We start from the raw sequence: 18736 nt of genomic DNA on the forward strand, positions 1-18736 counted from the left end.
TTAAAAGTGGGTTGTTAGCCGAGCGTGGTGGTGCATGCCTTTAATCTCAGCACTCGGGAGGCAAAGATAGGAGGATCATCGTTATTTATTTATTTATTTATTTATAAGAGAGAGAAAGAATGGTCGCACCAGTGGGCCTCTAGCCACTGCAAACTCCAGACACATGTGCCACCATGTGCATCTGGCTTATGTGGATTCTGGGGAATTGAACCTGAGTTCTTAGGCCTCACAGGCAAGTGCATTAACCACTAAGCCATTTCTCCATCCCTTTTTAAAACGTTTTACATTTATTTATTTGGTTATTTATGATATAATTTTTTTGGTAATTTTTACTTGTGTATTTATTTGCACGTGGTGGCGGGGGTGGGGGTGGTCAGGCTTTGCCACCGCAAATGAATTCCATCTGGCTTTACATAGATGGCAGGGAATTGAACCAGGACTGGCAAGCTTGGCAAGCAATTATCTTTAAATTGAGCCGGTTTTACTTTTTAAAAACATTTTATTATTGATTTATTTGACAGGAGAGAGAGAGAGAGAGAGAGAGAATGGGCGTGCCAGGGCCTCCAGCCACTGCAAACCAACTCCAGACCCACGCGCCCCCTTGTGCATATCGCTAAGGTACCGCTAAGCCAATCTCTCCACCTCCAGTTTTACTTTTTATTAAGAAACTTTTTTTTTTAAAAAAAAGAAACATTTCAAATACATTCTAAATTAAACAAAACAGTATTAAAATAAATACCTGTGTTCCATCCCTCAACTCATCAACTCATCACCAGTATTGTTTCCACTGACTCCAATCTATCCATCTCCCCTAAACTTGACTTAAAAACAAACAAACAATAACAACAACAACAACAACAACAACAAACCACGACGCGCTGGAGAGATGGCTTAGTGGTTAAGGCGTTTGCCTGCAAAGTCAAACGACCCAAGTTCGACTCCCCAGGACCCAAGGAAGCCACATGCACAAGGGAGCAAATGCATTTGGAGTTCATTTATAGTGACTGAAGGCTCTGGTGTGCCCATTCTCTCCCTCTCCCTCTCTCTCTCTCTCTCTCTCTCTCTCTCTCTGAAATAAATAAAATAAATTTTTTTAAAGATACGACAGCAGGACGGGCGTGGTGGCTCACGTCTTTAATCCCAGCACTCAGGAGACAGAGGTAGGAGATTCGACGTGAGTTCAAAGCCAGCCTGAGACTACATAGTGAATTCAAGATCAGCCTGTGCTAGAGCTCTCTGGGGGATGGGGGGTGGAAAAAAATAAAAAAGCAAAAACATCAAAACAGATCATGCTAAACGTACTTAACAATAACTTAAGACCATCGACGATGGGAGCCTCGTTTTTCGAAGTTGCTCCGGATTCGCTCACGTAGAGACGGTAATTAGCCTTGCAAGTCCCGGGTGGAGTTTCCACACGCCCCCCGCAAACCCTGGACCAGAGACTCCGTCCCCTTCTCCCGGCGACAGAGACAGCGGCCGGGCGCCTTCCCGCCGGGCCCCGAGCGCAGAACCCACCTCCCCGCGCCCCGCCCCGCGCCAGGCTCCCTCCCCGGAGAGCTCGCGGAGCTCGGCGGCCGCGCAGCGCCGAGAAGCCCGGGCAGTCCCGGCTCCGCCCGTGCGGTCCCCGCGGATTCCCGCCATGGGCGCCCGAGCGCTGCTGCTGCTTCTGCTGCTGCTGCCAGGTAGGGACGCGGGGAGCCGAGGGACCACGGAGGCTGGAAGGGGGTGCGCGCGGGGAGCGATCGGGGCCGGGAGCCCCCGGTGCGAGGGACACCCGGGCTTCGCCTGCGCCTCGCATGCCTGCATCCTGCAGCGCTTGGACCTCCAACCTCTTAGAAGTCGGGGCGCCCTCCTTGGCTCCCCATCTCAGCCCGAGCACCACGGTTCCCGTGGATGCTTTCTTCACATGCTCATCCAAGTCCCTTACTTCGCTCCACGAAGCCCCTGGGTGAGCACCCCTTTGATCACAAACCTAGGGGACGCCCTAGCAAACCCTCCTGTCTGCTCAGAAGTTGCAGGTTCGAGTCCCCATCCTGCGCATAGCCCTCTCTGCTCCTCTGAGCAATTGCTTGTGCGACCTCTGCCAGGAGGTTCTTGAATGGCCTGGATGGCTGGTAGATGAGCCAGGGACAAGGACTCAGCAGGGCGGTGTGGTCCCCTGCGGGCCGGCTAAGGGTGTGTAGTTCACCCGGGCGTTACGGGCGAGCGTTCCGCCCGGGCGCGCCGTTCGTGCGGTCTCTGTGGCTGCGTGCTGAGCCTCTCCACGTCCATCCACGGCCCTCCTGAATCAAGCAAGGCCTGAAGAAGTGGGGCCAGAATTCCCTCAAGACCTCTCCCCAGACTGTCCCCAGATGTGTAGGTGGGGAGCAGCACACAGATGCTGGGGTGAGGCTTGTGAACAGAGGGTCCAAGGACCTCAGAGAGGTAAGGGACTTGGATGAGGATGTGGAGCGGGTAGGAGCGGGAGCCACGGGCACACGCTGAGATCCGGAGGAGCCAGGTAAGCTCCGAGGCTGGCGGCCAAACCCCTACAGGGGGGAGGCTGGGACACCTGGGCCTCATTGGCCCTTGAATGGGAGTGTCCTAGACCCTGGGTTTGGGTGGGGTCACCTTTCCGTCGGGAAGCAGTGAGTGGCTATAATTGACCAGCAATGGCACCACACCCTGCCCCAAAGTAGGGCACCTCCTCCCCCCCCACTCTCGCTCTCAGTTGGAATGGCTTATTACATAAAGAAATTTAAGTAAAAAAGGATGAGAGGTGTGCATTAAGAATAAAGGTAGCTGGGCACGGTGGCACACGCCTTTAATTGTAGCACTTGGGAGGTAGAGGTAGGAGGATCGCTCTTGAGTTCGAGGCCAGCCCCCTGAGACTACATAGTGAATTCCAGGTCAGCCTTGGCTAGAGTGAAACCCTACTACGAAAACCCAAAAGAAAAAAAATAATAAAGGTAGTTTACATTCTTAGATTTGAGAGAGATAACTAAGAAAATTTCAAGAAATGCAGACTCTTCAAATCCCATCACGTGAATAGCTCTTAAGCTCTTGCCAAACATGCCACGCTGAGTTAAATACATCACTCCTAAAAACCCTTGGAGGTGAATACTTGTATAATCTTTTTTAAATTATGTATTTATTTATTTGAGAGAGAGAAAGAGGCAGAGAGAGAGAGGGAGAGAATGGGCGCGCTAGGGCCTCCAGCCTCTGCAAACAAACTCCAGACGCCTGCACCCCCTTGTGCATCTGGCTTATGTAGGTCCTGGGGAGTCGAACCGGGGTCCTTTGGCTTTGCAGGCAAATGCCTTAACTGCTAAACCGTCTCTCCAGCCCAGAATGCTTATATAATCTTTATTTTGACAGATAAACTGAGATTCCAAAAGCCTAAGCTCACACTTTCTGACGGTTGGTTAAGATTTGCACTAGATCTGTCTAGACTTGTAACCACCGTGTGTGTGTGTGTGTGTGTGTGTGTGTGTGTGTGTGTGTGTGTGATGTGATAGGATCCCTGTCATTCATAGGTCTCAGTTTTCCAGTCTGCAACTTCAGGGAGCATTACCAGTCTGAAAAGTCTGGGGGTGGTGTGCAGGGGACCCCAGGAGGTGGAAGGCTGTTGCTGGAAGATGGGAGGGAGAAGTGGCACTTGCGGGTAACTGACAAGGCTGTTCCCCTCAGTGGCCAGCGCCTCGGAAGCTGAGCACCGCCTGTTTGATTACCTGTTTGAGGATTACAACGAGATCATCAGACCTGTGGCCAACGTGTCCGACCCAGTCATCATTCAGTTTGAGGTGTCCATATCTCAGCTGGTGAAGGTGGTGAGTGCCAGAGCCATGAGCCGTGGTCACGGGATTCTGGACGAGTCCTTCTGGAGCCAGCTTTCGTTTTTGTCCTTCACTTGTCTGTTTCAATCTCTGTCTCTCTAGGATGAAGTAAACCAGATCATGGAGACCAACCTGTGGCTCAAGCAAGTAAGTGACCAGACGCGATGCGCTTCTGCCCCCTGGTGGTAGCTGCTCTGTTTGCTGCTGGGAACCTGGTGGGGAAGGCAGCCCATTCTCTGCCCTGCGCTGGGGGAACCTGGGCCGCTCTTGAGGGGCTGCCCTCTCCAGTCCCAAGTGGACAGACTTCAGCCTGGAGAGGGAGTCCTCCCCACAGTTACACTGCATAATGAGAAACCTAGGACTGGAAGCGTGGCCCCCAACTCTTTTTTTTTTTTTGAGTTTGGTGATGGCTTTTTTTTCCCCTCAATTTTTATTAACATTTTCCATGATTATAAAAAAATATCCCATGGTAATACCCTCCCCCCCCACTTTTCCCTTTGAAATTCTATTCTCCATCATATCCCCTCCCCATCTCAACCAGTCTCTCTTTTATTTTGATGTCATGATCTTTCCTCCTCTTATGATGGTCTTGTGTAGGTAGTGTCAGGTACTGTGAGGTCATGGATATCCAGGCCATTTTGTGTCTGGAGGAGCATGTTGTAAGGAGTCCTACCCTTCCTTTGGCTCTTACATTCTTTCTGCCACCTCTTCCACATTAGACCCTGAGCCTTGGAAGGTGTGATCGAGATGTTACTCAGTACTCCACCAACTCTTTTTTAAAAAATATTTTATGGAGCCAGGCGTTGTGGCACACGCCTTTAATTCTAGCACTGGGGAGGCAGAGGTAGGAGGATTGCCATGAGTTTCAGGCCTCCCTGAGACTCCATAGTGAATTCCAGATCAGTCTGGGCTAGAGTGAGACCCTACTTTAAACATATATGTATGTGTATATATATTGGGGGCTGGAGAGATGGCTTAGTGGTTAAGGCACTTGCCTGCAAAGCCAAAGGACTCAGGTTCAATTCCCCAGGACCCACATAAGCCAGCTGCACAAGGTGGTACATGCATCTGGAGTTTATTTGCAGTGACTGAAGGCCCTGGCATGCTCATTCTCTCCCTCCCTCTCTCTCTCTCTCTCTCTCTCTCTCTCTCTCTCTCTCTCTCTCTCCCTCTCTCAAGTAAATAACAATATAAAAATAAAGTTTTAAAAATATTTTATTTATTTACTAATTTATTTGAGCGAGAGAGAAGAAAGAGCACACCAGGGCCCCTAGCCACTACAAACAAACTCCAGATGCATGTGCCATCTTGTGCATTTGGCTTACATGGGCAGTGGGGAAATCAAACCTGGGACCTTAGGCTTCACAGGCAAGTGCCTTAACCACTAAGCCATCTGTCCAGCCCAGCCCCCAACTCTTGTTGGTACCTGAGACCACCTCCTCCCTTTCTTCTTACAAAAAGTCACCCTGAAGCCAGAGTTGGGTTCTGTGAGATAGCTGGTAGAGGTAGAGTAAGGGCTCTGGATTTTCTCACTCAGAGAAATGAAATTAGTTCCCACGTGTCATCCCCAGGGAGGCTTTGACCAGACCTGTTAAGACACATAATGACCCTCTGGCCTAACGATGACCCTTCTGCCAGCTCAGCCAGGCTAATGCTCAGCTCACGCAACCTAGGGGGGCATAGGGCACCCCCACCTACAGACCCATGGCACACGCTCCTTCTGTGTCCGTAGCCTCGCCCTCTCTCCTCTGTGCTCTGCACCCCAACACTTTCTGAGGCCCTGGAGCATCATGGTTCCCTCCCAGAACCTTTAAGAGTTAGGTTGTTTTTCTCTGTTCATGGCAGGGTATCAATGTAGCCCAGGCTGACCTCAGACTCCTAACCTTTCCTGCCAATACACCCAGCCTGGAGAGTGACTTCAAGGGTTGTAAACAGTAGGAGCTTAATGTATGGACCTGCTGGTAGAAGTCCAGGAGAATGGCCCTGGCCCTAGAATCACCAGAGAATGCACAAATTAATGGTTCTTGTTTGGTTGGTGAGGGGCTAATCTCCCTGCAGTCATGAAGGGATGGTGCCCACAGGGAAATGCCATCTGCCCCTGTGTGAGGATTTGGTCCTACATGGTCTGCCCTGAGGAAGTGGTTCAGTGACCTGAGGCAAGGGTGGCCTGTCACTGTGGTGTGGTGGCAAAATTAAAGCATGACTGGGCCTTCTGCTATCTCCTTCTGCCAGATCTGGAATGACTACAAGCTAAAATGGACGCCCTCTGACTACGAAGGGGTGGAGTTCATGCGCGTCCCCGCGGAGAAGATCTGGAAGCCAGACATTGTCCTGTACAACAAGTAAGATGCTGGCTGGCCTGTACCTTGTTGGGGCTGGCAGCCTAGACTCTGGGCACATTGGCCAGTCAAGTGTTTGCCGACTGGCTTTCCTCTGTCCTTTCTTCTTCTTTTTTTTTACCCCTCGAGGCAGGGTCTCACTCTAGCCCAGGCTGACCTGGAATTCACTATGGAGTCTCAGGGTGGCCTTGAACTCACAGCAATCCTCCTACCTCTGCCTCCCAGGTGCTTTGATTAAAGGTGTGCCTCACCACACCTGGCCCTGGGTCCTTTCTAAGAGGGATTTTGCTCATTTGTTCCCACTTCAGGTATTGAGCATGTGTGATGTCCGGGGTATTGCAGATGTTGGCAAGCCAGAGATTGGCAGGGTGGTGAGGGACTCACAAGGGGGATGACGAGCAGGTGGAGGAAGGGGAGGACCACCAGGGAAAGCTGTGGGGAAGAAAGGACATTGAAGTGGCTCTTGAAGATCACACGGTGGGGGGTGGGGAGGAGCTGGAGGAGAGGACGTGGCGCAGGGAGGCAGGAGAATATAGTGTGGGCAGTTAAAATGGGTTCGCTGGCTGTCTGTGGCACATAAAGCTGGGGGATTGGAGAGCAGCCCCAGTGTATGATGGGGGACTCTGGGATGGCAGAGGAGAGCCTGGCACCAGCTCTGAACACAGGGATGGGAGTGAGTGGTTCTGTTGCCCTCTTCTTTGAGTGAGAATGGGGATGTGGGCAAAGGGCAGGGCTGGAGGAGCCTGAGTCAGGTGGTCCACGCCTCCCAAGTCCCAGCCCCCTCCCTTGCTTTCTTCTTCTGCCCACTTGGCACCTCTAACACCCACCTCTTTTTCCTAAGCCCATGCAAAACTGACACCCTCTTCCACTCCTTTATGGACTAACATATATTTTAACCAACATTTTAGAGTATGTACTAGTTTCCTTTCCAGGTATTGAAAAAAAAACATTTCTTTAAAAATATTTTTATTTATTTATTTGAGAGAGAAATAGGCAGGTAGAGAGTGTGAGAGAGAGAGAGGGGGGGGAGGGAGAGAGAGAATGGGCACACCAGGACCTCCAGCTACTACAAATGGGCTCCAGATGCATGTGCCACCTTGTGCATCTGGCTTGCATGGGTTCTGGGGAGTTGAACCTGGGTCCTTTGGCTTTGCAGGTGAGTGTCTTAACCACTATGCCATCCCTCCAGCCCTCAAAAAACAACAACATTTTTCACCTATGCTTTGCCTCTAGTGTTATAGTGTTTTTACTTTTAAAACCATTTTGGGGGCTAGGGGTAGTATTTCAATGGTGGAAGATTTGCTTACATGCACAAGGTCTGGATCTAATCCTAGCACCAAAAATAAATAAATTAATTAACAAAAAACAAACAAACAAATAAAATCAAGCCAAACACCATTTTTTTCATCTTCATAGAATGAGTTTCATCCGACTTGACCCTGATCCTGTCAGTTCTTTACACACCCTCTCATTCCTCAGCCAGATTATATCCTGTCTTTTTGCCTGTCAGCTTGATGCTGTTTTTCAGGTTCTAAAGACTTTTTCACCTCCTTTAGTTCAGTTGGTCATCTCAACTTCTTGTCAATTCCTTCAGTTTTCTGGCTGCTTCATGGGATGCCCTTACCTGCTGTGTGTTTACGGATTCTGCTTTATCATTTCTTTTGGTTTCTGTTGCTCATGTTTAAATAGATGACCTCTGCTATATATACTTTCAAGATAGATTCCTGGAGGGGTATGCATAGTAAGGGTGGGTCCCCTGTTTCTGGACAGGTTCCTGGAGGGGCGAGTGTGGTAAGGGTGGGTCCCCTGTTTCAGGACAGGTTCCTGGAGGGGGCGAGTATGGTAAGTTGACAGCCACCTCTACAGTCTGCAAGCTGCTTCCCTGTGGACCTCAACTTCTCTATTTTAGATTAGCCTTGTCTCTTCTTATCCCATTTTCTGTCCCTCTTAGTTTGGTTCCTACCATAAGCAGTCTTTTCTTTTAGGGGATCTCTGTGGTTCTGGAAGGTAGTTTAGAAGGAGATACATCTAAGATCCTCAGAGCCTTCCCCAGACCTGACTGACTTTTCTACAGACCCTCCAAGAAGTCTCACCACCTTTTTATTCTCACCCACAAACAGCAATCTGGGGAGGCCAGATTTTGTTCCACTGTGCCCTGGGAATCAATCCTGAATAGGGTCATCTTTAAAAAAAAAAAAAAAAATTAATTCTTGAGACAGGATGTCACAATGTAGCCCAAGCTAACATCAAACTTGTGATCCTGGGCTGGAGAGATGACTTAGTGGTTAATGCACTTGTCTATAAAGCCTAAGGACCCAGGTTTAATTCCCCAGTACCCATGTAAAGCTGGATGCACAAGGTGGTACATGCATCTGGAGTTTGTTTGCAGTGGCTAGAGGCTCTGGTGTGCCCATTCTCTCTCTCTCCCTCTCTCCCTCTTTCTCTCTCTGTAATTAAAATATTTTTTAAAAAACTTTGTGATGCCGGGTGTGATGGCACACGCCTTTAATCCTAGCACTGGGGAGGCAGAGGAGGATTGCTGTGAGTTCGAGGCCACCCTGAGACTACAGTTAATTCCAGGTCATCCTGGGCCAGAGTGAGACCCTACCCCGAAAAACCAACAAAAAAAAAAAAAACAAAAACTTGTGATCCTCCTGCCTGATAATAGGCATGTGTCACCAGGCCTGTATATGGTCCTCTTCTGTAAGTGGCATCTACTTCTTAGATGTGTCTTGATCTGTCACTCTTAACATCTAAGGACCCCCTTTTCTTTTTCATTGGATACATCCACCCACCGGGTCCCCTGGTCCCATGATGCTCTGACCCTGCACCTTCGTATAGTGAAGTTCAGGAGCCACAGTGAGACCCAACTTCGTTGACCATGTGGACAGAAGGGCTGTTCTTTTTTTTTTTTTTTAATTTTTTATTTATTTATTTGAGAGCGACAGACACAGAGAGAAAGAGGCAGATAGAGGGAGAGAGAGAGAATGGGCGCGCCAGGGCCTCCAGCCTCTGCAAACGAACTCCAGATGCGTGCGCCCCCTTGTGCATCTGGCTAACGTGGGACCTGGGGAACCAAGCCTCGAACCAGGGTCCTTAGGCGTCACAGGCAAGCGCTTAACCACTAAGCCATCTCTTCAGCCCAGGGCTGTTCTTTTGCTGCCCTACTTGCCCTATTTTTTCTGAGGGAATTTGGAGAGATTTCACAAAACTCTACCGTGGTGATCTTTCTCCTACCCTTGCCCCACTTCCGTGCTTAATCTTTCCTCATATTAAAGTGACACCTCGGCTAATCTTCTTGCACACCCTGTGTTGCAGTCCAGTTCACATTGCTGGTAGAAATCACCCAACCAAGAGCAGCTTCTAGGAAAAAGAGGTTTATTTTGGCTTGCAGGCTCGAAGGGAAGCTCCACGATGGCAGGGGAAAACGATGGCATGAGCAGAGGGTGGACATCGCCCCCTGGCCCACATAAGGTGGGCAATACAACAGGAGAGTGTGCCAAACACTGGCATGGGGGAATTGGCTATAACCCCCATCAACCCGCCCCCAACAATACACTGCCTCCAGCAGGCGTTAATTCCCAAATCTCCATCAGCTGGGAACCTAGCGTGCAGAACACCCAAGTTGACGGGGGACACGGGAATCAAACCACCACACCCTGCCTTCCTTAGTTGACAGTTAGCTGGCTCGTGCTCCTCTTGCTTCCGCTGTCCTCGCTATCACCCATCTCTCAGGTTCTGTGCAGCAGGGAACTTGCTGCTCATTCATGCTGCCAACAAATCCTTACAAGCGCTCTGTGTGGCTCAAGCTGCAGTCATCAGCTGGGTCCTCATGTCCACTGTCTCCTGGTGGCAGAGATGCCCCTGTAGATCCAGACGTGGGCAGCAAACAGGTCTTCTGGCCTGGGCAGACACTGCAGGGGGTTCTGAGACAATAACCAGCGACCAGGCTCCAGAGACCTCAGAAATGTCTATCTCTGGTATATGTCTTTTGGGTTCTGCATGGGACTTATTCTGAGTGGCCAGAGCTCTGTCCACAAACACTCAGGGGACCTTGAGCAATCTTTCCTGCTCTCTGTTCTCATTTTCCAGCTCAGCAAAATGAAGGATTGAATGAGAGCAGGGGTGGACAAACTCTCTGGAAAGGTCAGACAGTAAAATGGATACGCTGGGGGCTAATACAGATTCCGTCATAGCTGCCCAGCTCTGCCCTTATAGCTCAAAGGAGCCCCGTGATGGACAGCAAATGGCAGTAGCTCCAATAAAAAAAAAAATGTGGGGCTGGAGAGATGGCTTAGCGGTTAAGCACTTGCCTGTGAAGCCTAAGGACCCCGGTTCGAGGCTCGGTTCCCCAGGTCCCACGTTAGCCAGATGCACAAGGGGGTGCACACGTCTGGAGTTCGTTTGCAGAGGCTGGAAGCCCTGGCGCGCCCATTCTCTCTCTCTCCCTCTATCTGTCTTTCTCTCTGTGTCTGTCGCTCTCAAATAAATAAATAAAATATTTTTTAAAAAAATGTGTGGAAACATGAGGCAGGTCCATGGGACACGGTTTGCCAACCTCTGGGCTTGGCCCCGCGCTCTGAAGGTCCCTTGCTTCCCACGTATTGATCCAGGATGGCCTGGGGAGCCTTGCTCAGGAGGCCCCACATTCCAGAGGGCCTTCAAGCTTCTCTTGAACTCTCATGGGGCCTCAAAGGCGTTGAGCATGAAAAGAGCCCACCTGGGGCTGGAGAGATGGCTTAGCGGCTAAGCGCTTGCCTGTGAAGCCTAAGGACCCCGGTTCGAGGCTCGGTTCCCCAGGACCCACGTTAGCCAGATGCACAAGGGGGCGCACACGTCTGGAGTTCGTTTGCAGTGGCTGGAAGCCCTGGCGCGCCCATTCTCTCTCTCTCCCTCTATCTGTCTTTCTCTCTGTGTCTGTCACTCTCAAATAAATAAATTAATTAATTTTAAAAAAAAAAAGAAAAGAGCCCACCTGAAGGCTGTGTGGAGCCCCCTCCCCTCCTCCCTCTCCCTTCCTCTGAAGCCAGGAGGGGCTTAGAATGTGGAAACCCATTAGGACAGCTGGGGCACAGTGAATAGGGCTCTGGGCACGGCGCTGCCATGTGGCAACTTCCCTGCTCAGAAGCAGCGCACGGTGGGGATGGAAAGGGCAGAGGCAAGCCGGGGGGAGAGCCGGGCACCCAGAACACTGCTGGCTGCCACAGGACCCTTGCCAATAACACCAGCACAAAGCCATCTGTACGTGTTTAGATTTTTCTTTTTTACAGTTGCTTATTTGCAAGCAGAGGGAGAGAACGGGTGCACCAGGGCCTCCAGCCACTGCAAACAAACTCCACAGGCATGCACCCACCGTCTTGTGCATCTGGCTTTACACGGGTACTGGGGAATCGAACCTGGGTCTTTAGGCTTTGCAGGCAAGTGCCTTAACCAATAAGCCATCTCTCCAGCCCATGAGTGTTTAGATCTTTAACTCCTCTCAGTTTTCCGCATGCCAGCCAAAGGGGCATGAAGGACATGAATGCCTCTAAAAATGCTACTTGCTACCAAGTTCATCAGGGCTGTCCCAATGTCAACAGCTTTCTGTGAGCTGGGAGTGGTGGCGCACATCTGTAATCCCAGCACTTGGGAGGCTGAAACAAGAGAAAGGTGAGTTCCAGTGTTTAGCTTGCACTGACCCTGTCTCAGGAAAGAAAGAAAGAAAGAAAGAAAGAGAGAGAGAGAGAGAGAGAGAGAGAGAAAGAAAGAAAGAAAGAAGGAAAGAGCCAGGTGTGGTTGCAGAGGTAGGAGGATCACTGTGAGTTTGAGGCCACTGTGAGACTACATAGTGAATTCTGGATCAGCCTGAGCTAGAGTGAGACCCGATCTTGAAAAAAAAAAAAAAAGAAAGAGGGCTGGAGAGATGGCTTAGCGGTTAAGCGCTTGCCTGTGAAGCCTAAGGACCCCGGTTCGAGGCTCGGTTCCCCAGGTCCCACGTTAGCCAGATGCACAAGGGGGCGCACGCGTCTGGAGTTCGTTTGCAGAGGCTGGAAGCCCTGGCGCGCCCATTCTCTCTCTCTCCCTCTGTCTTTCTCTCTGTCTGTCACTCTCAAATAAATAAATAAATTTAAAAAAAAAAAAGAAAGAAAGAAAAGAAAGGAAAGGAAGGAAGGAAAAGAAAAGGACCTTCCAGCCATTGTGGAAAACAGTGTGGAGGTTCCTAAAACAGCTAGAGATTGATCTACCATATGACCCAGCTATAGCACTCCTAGGCATATATCCAAAGGACTCATCTCATTTCCTTAGAAATACATGCTCAACCATGTTTATTGCTGCTCAATTTATAATAGCTGGGAAATGGAACCAGCCTAGATGTCCCTCAACAGATGAGTGGATATTGAAGATGTGGTACATTTATACAATGGAGTTCTACTCAGCGGTAAAGAAAAATGAAGTTATGAAATTTGCAGAAAAATGGATGGACCTGGAAAGGATTATACTAAGTGAGGTAACCCAGGCCCAGAAAGCCAAGTGCCACATGTTCTCCCTCATATGTGGATCCTAGCTACAGATGACTGGGCTTCTGTGTGAGAATGAAAATACTTAGTAGCAGAGGCCAGTAAGTTGAAAAGGAGACATAAAGGGTGGAGAAAGGAAGGGAGGAGGATACTTAATAGGTTGATATTGTATACATGTAATTACAATGATTGTAATGGGGAGGTAATATGATGGAGAATGGAATTTCAAATGGGAAAGTGTGGGGGTGGGGAGGGAGGGAATTACCATGGGATATATTTTATAATCATGGAAAATGTTAATAAAAATTAAAAAAATTAAAAAAAAATAAAAAAGAAAAGGACCTTCATTCAGCAGGAGGGACATTGTTGTGAAGAGGAACTGGCCTTGCTCCCAGGTGACATCCCTGGGCCACGGAGGTGAACTGCCAAGTGCAAGCTCTGCAGGACAGATTATCATAATCAGACCTCCTGTTAAGAAACTAGTTTATAAACAGCAACGAGACGATTCTAAAGGAGGGGCAAACAGGGAAAACAGATGTATCTGCATAAAAAGAGTCCGGGTGCCCATGCTACGAGGAAGAAAAGAAAAAGACAGGTGTAAGAAGGATGAAGGTGGAGGAACCTGTTTGCCCAATTTCAATCTGAAAACGTGTCCGGAGGGACCCTTAGACATCATCGTCTATTGAAGGACCCTTAGACATCATCGTCTATTGAGGGACCCTTAGACATCATCGTCTATTGAGGGACCCTTAGACATCATCGTCTATTGAGGGACCCTTAGACATCATCGTTTATTGAGGGATCCTTGGGCATCATCTTTTGTTGGGAAACAGTGTTGAAAGGAAGCAGGAGTAAGGGCGAACAGCAGGATTGGGAGCTGGAGGTAGGGTTTGAAAATAAACCCAGCTTTCAAGGCTCCGTTGCATGGCCCAGGCTCCTGTGACTGCTCCAGGCAGCTCTTTCCAGTGCCGCCATCTGGTTTCTCACATGTCCAGTAGTGAATGGATGAGATATTAACAAAGTCCAGACCACAGGGGCAGCTGGTAGCAAATATCCCCAAAGGCCTAAACACCTGCCCCAGCGCCGTGTTCCTCTCTCTCTCTCTCTCTCTCTCTTTTTTGGGGGGAGGGTTTGTTTGTTTTTTTCAGGTCTCACTCTAGCCCAGGCTGACCTGGAATTCACTATGGAGTATCAGGGTGACCTTGAACTCATGGCGATACTCCTACCTCTGCCTCCCGAGTGCTGGGATTAAAGGCATGCGCCACCACGCCCAGCCTCTCTCTGTCTTTTTTGTTTTTGTTTTTCAAGGTAGGGTCTTGCTGTAGCCCAGGCTGACTTGGAATTCACTATGTCATCTCAGGGTGGCCTCGAACTCACATTTTCCTCCTACCTCTGCCTCCTGAGTGCGGGAATTAAAGGTGTGCACCACCACGCCCAGCTAGTTTATTCTGCAGCCTGCCGGCAGCATGAGAAACTGGTCTGGATGGCCATGCAGTGACGATTCATGTGCTGTGCCCCCCCTCTATCTTCACAGTGCTGTTGGGGACTTCCAGGTGGACGACAAAACCAAAGCCCTGCTCAAGTACACTGGGGAAGTGACCTGGATGCCCCCGGCCATCTTTAAGAGCTCGTGCAAAATCGATGTGACCTACTTCCCATTCGATTACCAAAACTGCACCATGAAGTTTGGTTCCTGGTCTTATGACAAGGCAAAAATCGACCTGGTCCTGATCGGCTCCTCTATGAATCTCAAGGACTACTGGGAGAGCGGTGAATGGGCCATCATCAGAGCCCCGGGCTACAAACACGACATCAAATACAACTGCTGCGAGGAGATCTACCCGGACATCACGTACTCCCTGTACATCCGCCGCCTGCCCCTGTTCTACACCGTCAACCTCATCATCCCCTGCCTGCTCATCTCCTTCCTCACCGTGCTCGTCTTCTACCTGCCCTCCGACTGCGGGGAGAAGGTGACCCTCTGCATCAACGTGCTGCTCTCCTTGACCGTGTTCCTCCTGGTGATCACGGAGACCATCCCGTCCACCTCGCTGGTCATCCCCCTGATCGGGGAGTACCTCCTCTTCACCATGATTTTCGTCACCCTGTCCATCGTCATCACGGTCTTCGTGCTCAACATGCACTACAGAACCCCGACCACGCACACGATGCCCACGTGGGTCAAAGCCGTGTTCCTGAACCTGCTCCCCAGGGTCATGTTCATGACCAGGCCGAGCGGCGGCGGCGAGGGGGCCCCTCAGAAGCCAAGGTCCTTCCACAACGCCGAGCTCTCCAACCTGAACTGCTTCAGCCACGCCGACTCCAAAGGCTGCCGGGAAGGTCGCCCCTGCCGGGGCGGGCTGTGCGCTTACTGCCACCACAGCAGGGTGAAAGTGTCGAATTTCAGTGCCAACCTCACAAGAAGCTCCAGCTCGGAGTCTGTCGATGCCATGCCGCCCCTCTCTGCCTTGTCGCCAGAAATCAAAGAAGCCATCCAAAGTGTCAAGTACATTGCTGAAAACATGAAAGCACAGAACGTCGCCAAAGAGGTGAGGATAATGGTTGCTGTTTTCTTGGTCGCTCAGTGGACATTTGTGGCTTCCTTGTGTGGCAAGGCGTAGGGTAGAGGTTAAGACATTAAGACCCTCTTGGGCTGGGGAGATGGCTCAGTGGTTAAAAGTACATGTTTGCAAAGCCTATTGGCCTGGGTTCAACTCCCCAGCACCCATAGGAAGCTGGATGCAAAAAGGCTCACATGCATCTGTGATTCCAAGACAATGGGGAGTGGAGCCAGGAGAATCAGACCCTCACAGGCCAGCTAGCCTGATAGTCGTTTGCAGTGTCAAGAGACCCTGTCTCAAAGAAGCTAAGAGCACAGATGACTCCAATGTTATCCTCTGACCTCCACACACGCACTGTGCCGCTTTTTTTTTTTTTTCTTGTTTATTTTGAGGTAGGATCTCACTCTAGCCCAGGCTGACCTGGAATTCACTATGTAGTCTCAGGGTGGCCTTGAACTCATGGCGATCCTCCTACCTCTGCCTCCCAAGTGCTGGGATTAAAGGCATGTGCCACCACGCCCGGCTGAAATACCATTCTTGAAGCTCTGTTCTTCTCAGCTTCTGAGAAAGTATTGTTCTTATCCCCATTTTTCAGATGGGGTCATTGAGACTAAAGGAGAAGATGGGCTTTTACTCAGATGCTTAGAACAAAGGGACCGGAACTGGGATTATAACCGAAGTGTGTCTCAAAGGCCCCTGCCCTACTTTTGCGTCATAAAGCCGTGGTTGGTTGCTTTAGCCTGTGGAATGAGGGAGGACCCAGTCTGTGGCTGATTTGAAGTCTTGGGAATTCAACTACTACTTGTGACAAACACAGCATTATAATTTAACGTTGCCCATGACAACTGAGAGTCACTGAGAGGACACATTTACTCAAGCTCATAATTGTGAAATAAAAGCCATACATCTCCCAGCCCCATTTCCGGTGTGCTTAACTGAATTACAAGATCGCATGCTGCTGCTTTATTATGCGATTATGGCTTCAAAACCAGTTGACTCATGGGTTTCTCTCTCTCTCAACTCAATTGTGGCTTCTTTGCTTTCTGAATTGTCTCAGAGTTTAATTATCATAGATTCTCCTTGCTAGTTCAAGCCCAAATTGAAGCAGCATCATGTACAATTAGTCTTGTTCTTTCTGCCATCTTTGGCATCATTGTCAGCTATGATTACCGAGGTTCAGTGGTCTGCCCCCCACCTCCGGCACTTCGGCCAGGGACATTTGGCCAGGGGGACATTTTGGAAGGGAGCAGTGGGAAAGAAAAGGATGGCAGGCTTACCTAATGTGCGTACTTCACTTTTGAAACAGATGTGAAAAGAGAAAATATGGCTGGAGGGATGGCTTAGTGGTTAAGGGACTTGCCTGCAAAGCAAAGGACCCAGGTTTGATTCCCCAGGACCCACATAAGCTAGATGCACAAGGTGGCTCATGCATCTGGAGTTCATTTGTAAAAGCTGAAGGCCCTGGCATGCCCATTCTCTCTATCTGCCTCTTTCTTACTCTCTCAAATAAAATAAACAAGTAAGAAATTAATATTTACAATTGGATACAAATAAGTACTTCACACAATGGCAAATGTTATTGTCCATTCTATTAAAAAAATTATTATTTATGATAAAGAGTATGGGCACGCTAGGGCCTCTTGCTGCTGCAAACGAACTCTAGATGCACCTTAAATTTACTGGGGAATTGAACCCAGGCTGAAAGGCTTTGCAAGCAAGTCCCTTTAACTACTGATCCATCTCCCCAGCATAAATAGACTTTGTTTTTTTTTTGTTTTCTGAGGTAAGGTCTTCCTCTAACCTAGGGTGGTTTGTAACTCACTCTGTTCAGGCTGGCCTTGAACTCCCAGTGATCCTTCTACTTCAGCCTCCTGAGTGCTACCCCACCACGCCTAGCTTTGCATTGTCCATTCTAGGTAGAGCCCCAGGTCCTTCCATAGAGACAAACTGGTTTTATTAACTTTATAAACTGAAAGTCAAATTAGAAAAAAAAAAAATGGGTAGGGAGCTGAAGAGATGACTCGGCAATTAAGGTGTTTGTCTGCAAGGCCTAATGACCCAGGTTCTATTCCCTGGTACCCACATAAAGCCAGATGCACAAAATGGTGCAGGCAGCGAGAGGCCCCAGTGGGCCCATTCTCTTCCTCTCTATTCTCTCTACCATTCGTTCTACTTGCACAAAAATTTTTGAAATATATATATATTTTTTTAAATTTTTATTAGCGTTTTCCATGATTATAAAAAAAAATCCCATGGTAATTCCCTCCTTGCCCCCCCCCCCACACTTTCAAAAATATATTTTTAGAAAGGTCATATGTATAAAGACATTCCCAGCTGGGCATGGTGGCGCACATCTTTAATCCCAGCACTTGGGAGGCAGAGGTAGGAGGATCGATTGCTGTGAGTTCAAGGCCACCCTGAGACTACATAGTTTATTCCAGGTCAGCCTGGGCCAGAGTGAGACCCTGCCTCGAAAAACCAAAAAAATTTAAAAAATAAAAAATAAAAATAAAGACATTCCCGAAGCCAAAGCATGGTAACATATACCTGTGATCACAATAGAGGATCACCAGTTTGAGGCCAGCCTGAGCTAGTCAATGAGACCTTATCTCAAATGAAAAAGAAAAACAAGCTGAGCGTGGTGGCACACACCTTTAATCCCAGCACTCAGGAAGCAGAGGTAGGAGGATCACTGTGAGTTCAAGGCCACCCTGAGACTCCATAGTGAATTCCAGGTCAGCCTGAGCTAGAGCAAGGCCCTACCTAGAAAAAAAAAAAAGAAAGAAAGAAAGAAAGATGGGCTGGAGAGATGGCTTAGTGGTTAAGCGCTCGCCTATGAAGCCTATGGACCCCGGTTCGAGGCTTGGTTCCCCAGGTCCCACGTTAGCCAGATGCACAAGGGGGCGCACTCGTCTGGAGTTCGTTTGCAGAGGCTGGAAGCCCTGGTGCGCCCATTCTCTCTCTCTCCCTCTATCTGTCTTTCTCTCTGTGTCTGTTGCTCTCAAATAAATAAATAAATAAAAATGAACAAAAAAATATTTTAAAAAAAAGAAAGAAAGAGAAGAAAAATATATTAATTATAACAGAGCTAGCATGGTACATATTTTTTATACCTGTTTCTTTACAGTATGCATAGAAATTTAAGAATGGTAGATTTCCTCAGACCCCGCCCCCCATCCATCAATTAGAATAAAAAGATTTCCTGCCTATCAGAGATGAACCGGCTTCCGCTGCTACTGTAACATCGTTCAGTGTTGAAAGTGTGCTCTCCCTTTTCCCCTCATACTTCGTTTTCTCGTGGTTTTTGTCTTTCAGATTCAAGACGATTGGAAGTATGTCGCCATGGTGATTGACCGTATCTTTCTGTGGGTTTTCATCCTCGTGTGCATCTTAGGGACCGCAGGACTGTTTTTGCAGCCCCTGATGGTCCGGGATGATGCATAACCCCAACCTATGCTCACCTGAGGCCCAGCTGTGTGTTGAGGAAGGGGGCACTTTCTTTCCAGCACCTCACTTTGCTATCA

General features: G+C 49.1%; 1 protein-coding gene across 1 annotated transcript; it reads left to right on the top strand.

Annotated features, from left to right (window-relative positions):
- Window positions 1–1621: 1621 nt before the first annotated feature.
- On the top strand, window positions 1622–18736 carry Chrna3 (cholinergic receptor nicotinic alpha 3 subunit). Its single transcript, XM_004660373.2, has 6 exons — window positions 1622–1682; window positions 3670–3809; window positions 3918–3962; window positions 6048–6157; window positions 14186–15200; window positions 18528–18736. The coding sequence occupies exons 1-6, from the start codon at window positions 1640–1642 to the stop codon at window positions 18654–18656; spliced, it is 1482 nt and encodes a 493-aa protein (XP_004660430.1). The 5' UTR covers window positions 1622–1639; the 3' UTR covers window positions 18657–18736.

Source organism: Jaculus jaculus, chromosome 10 (genome assembly GCF_020740685.1).
Source record: "Jaculus jaculus isolate mJacJac1 chromosome 10, mJacJac1.mat.Y.cur, whole genome shotgun sequence".
In the NCBI taxonomy this organism is placed as follows: domain Eukaryota; kingdom Metazoa; phylum Chordata; class Mammalia; order Rodentia; family Dipodidae; genus Jaculus; species Jaculus jaculus.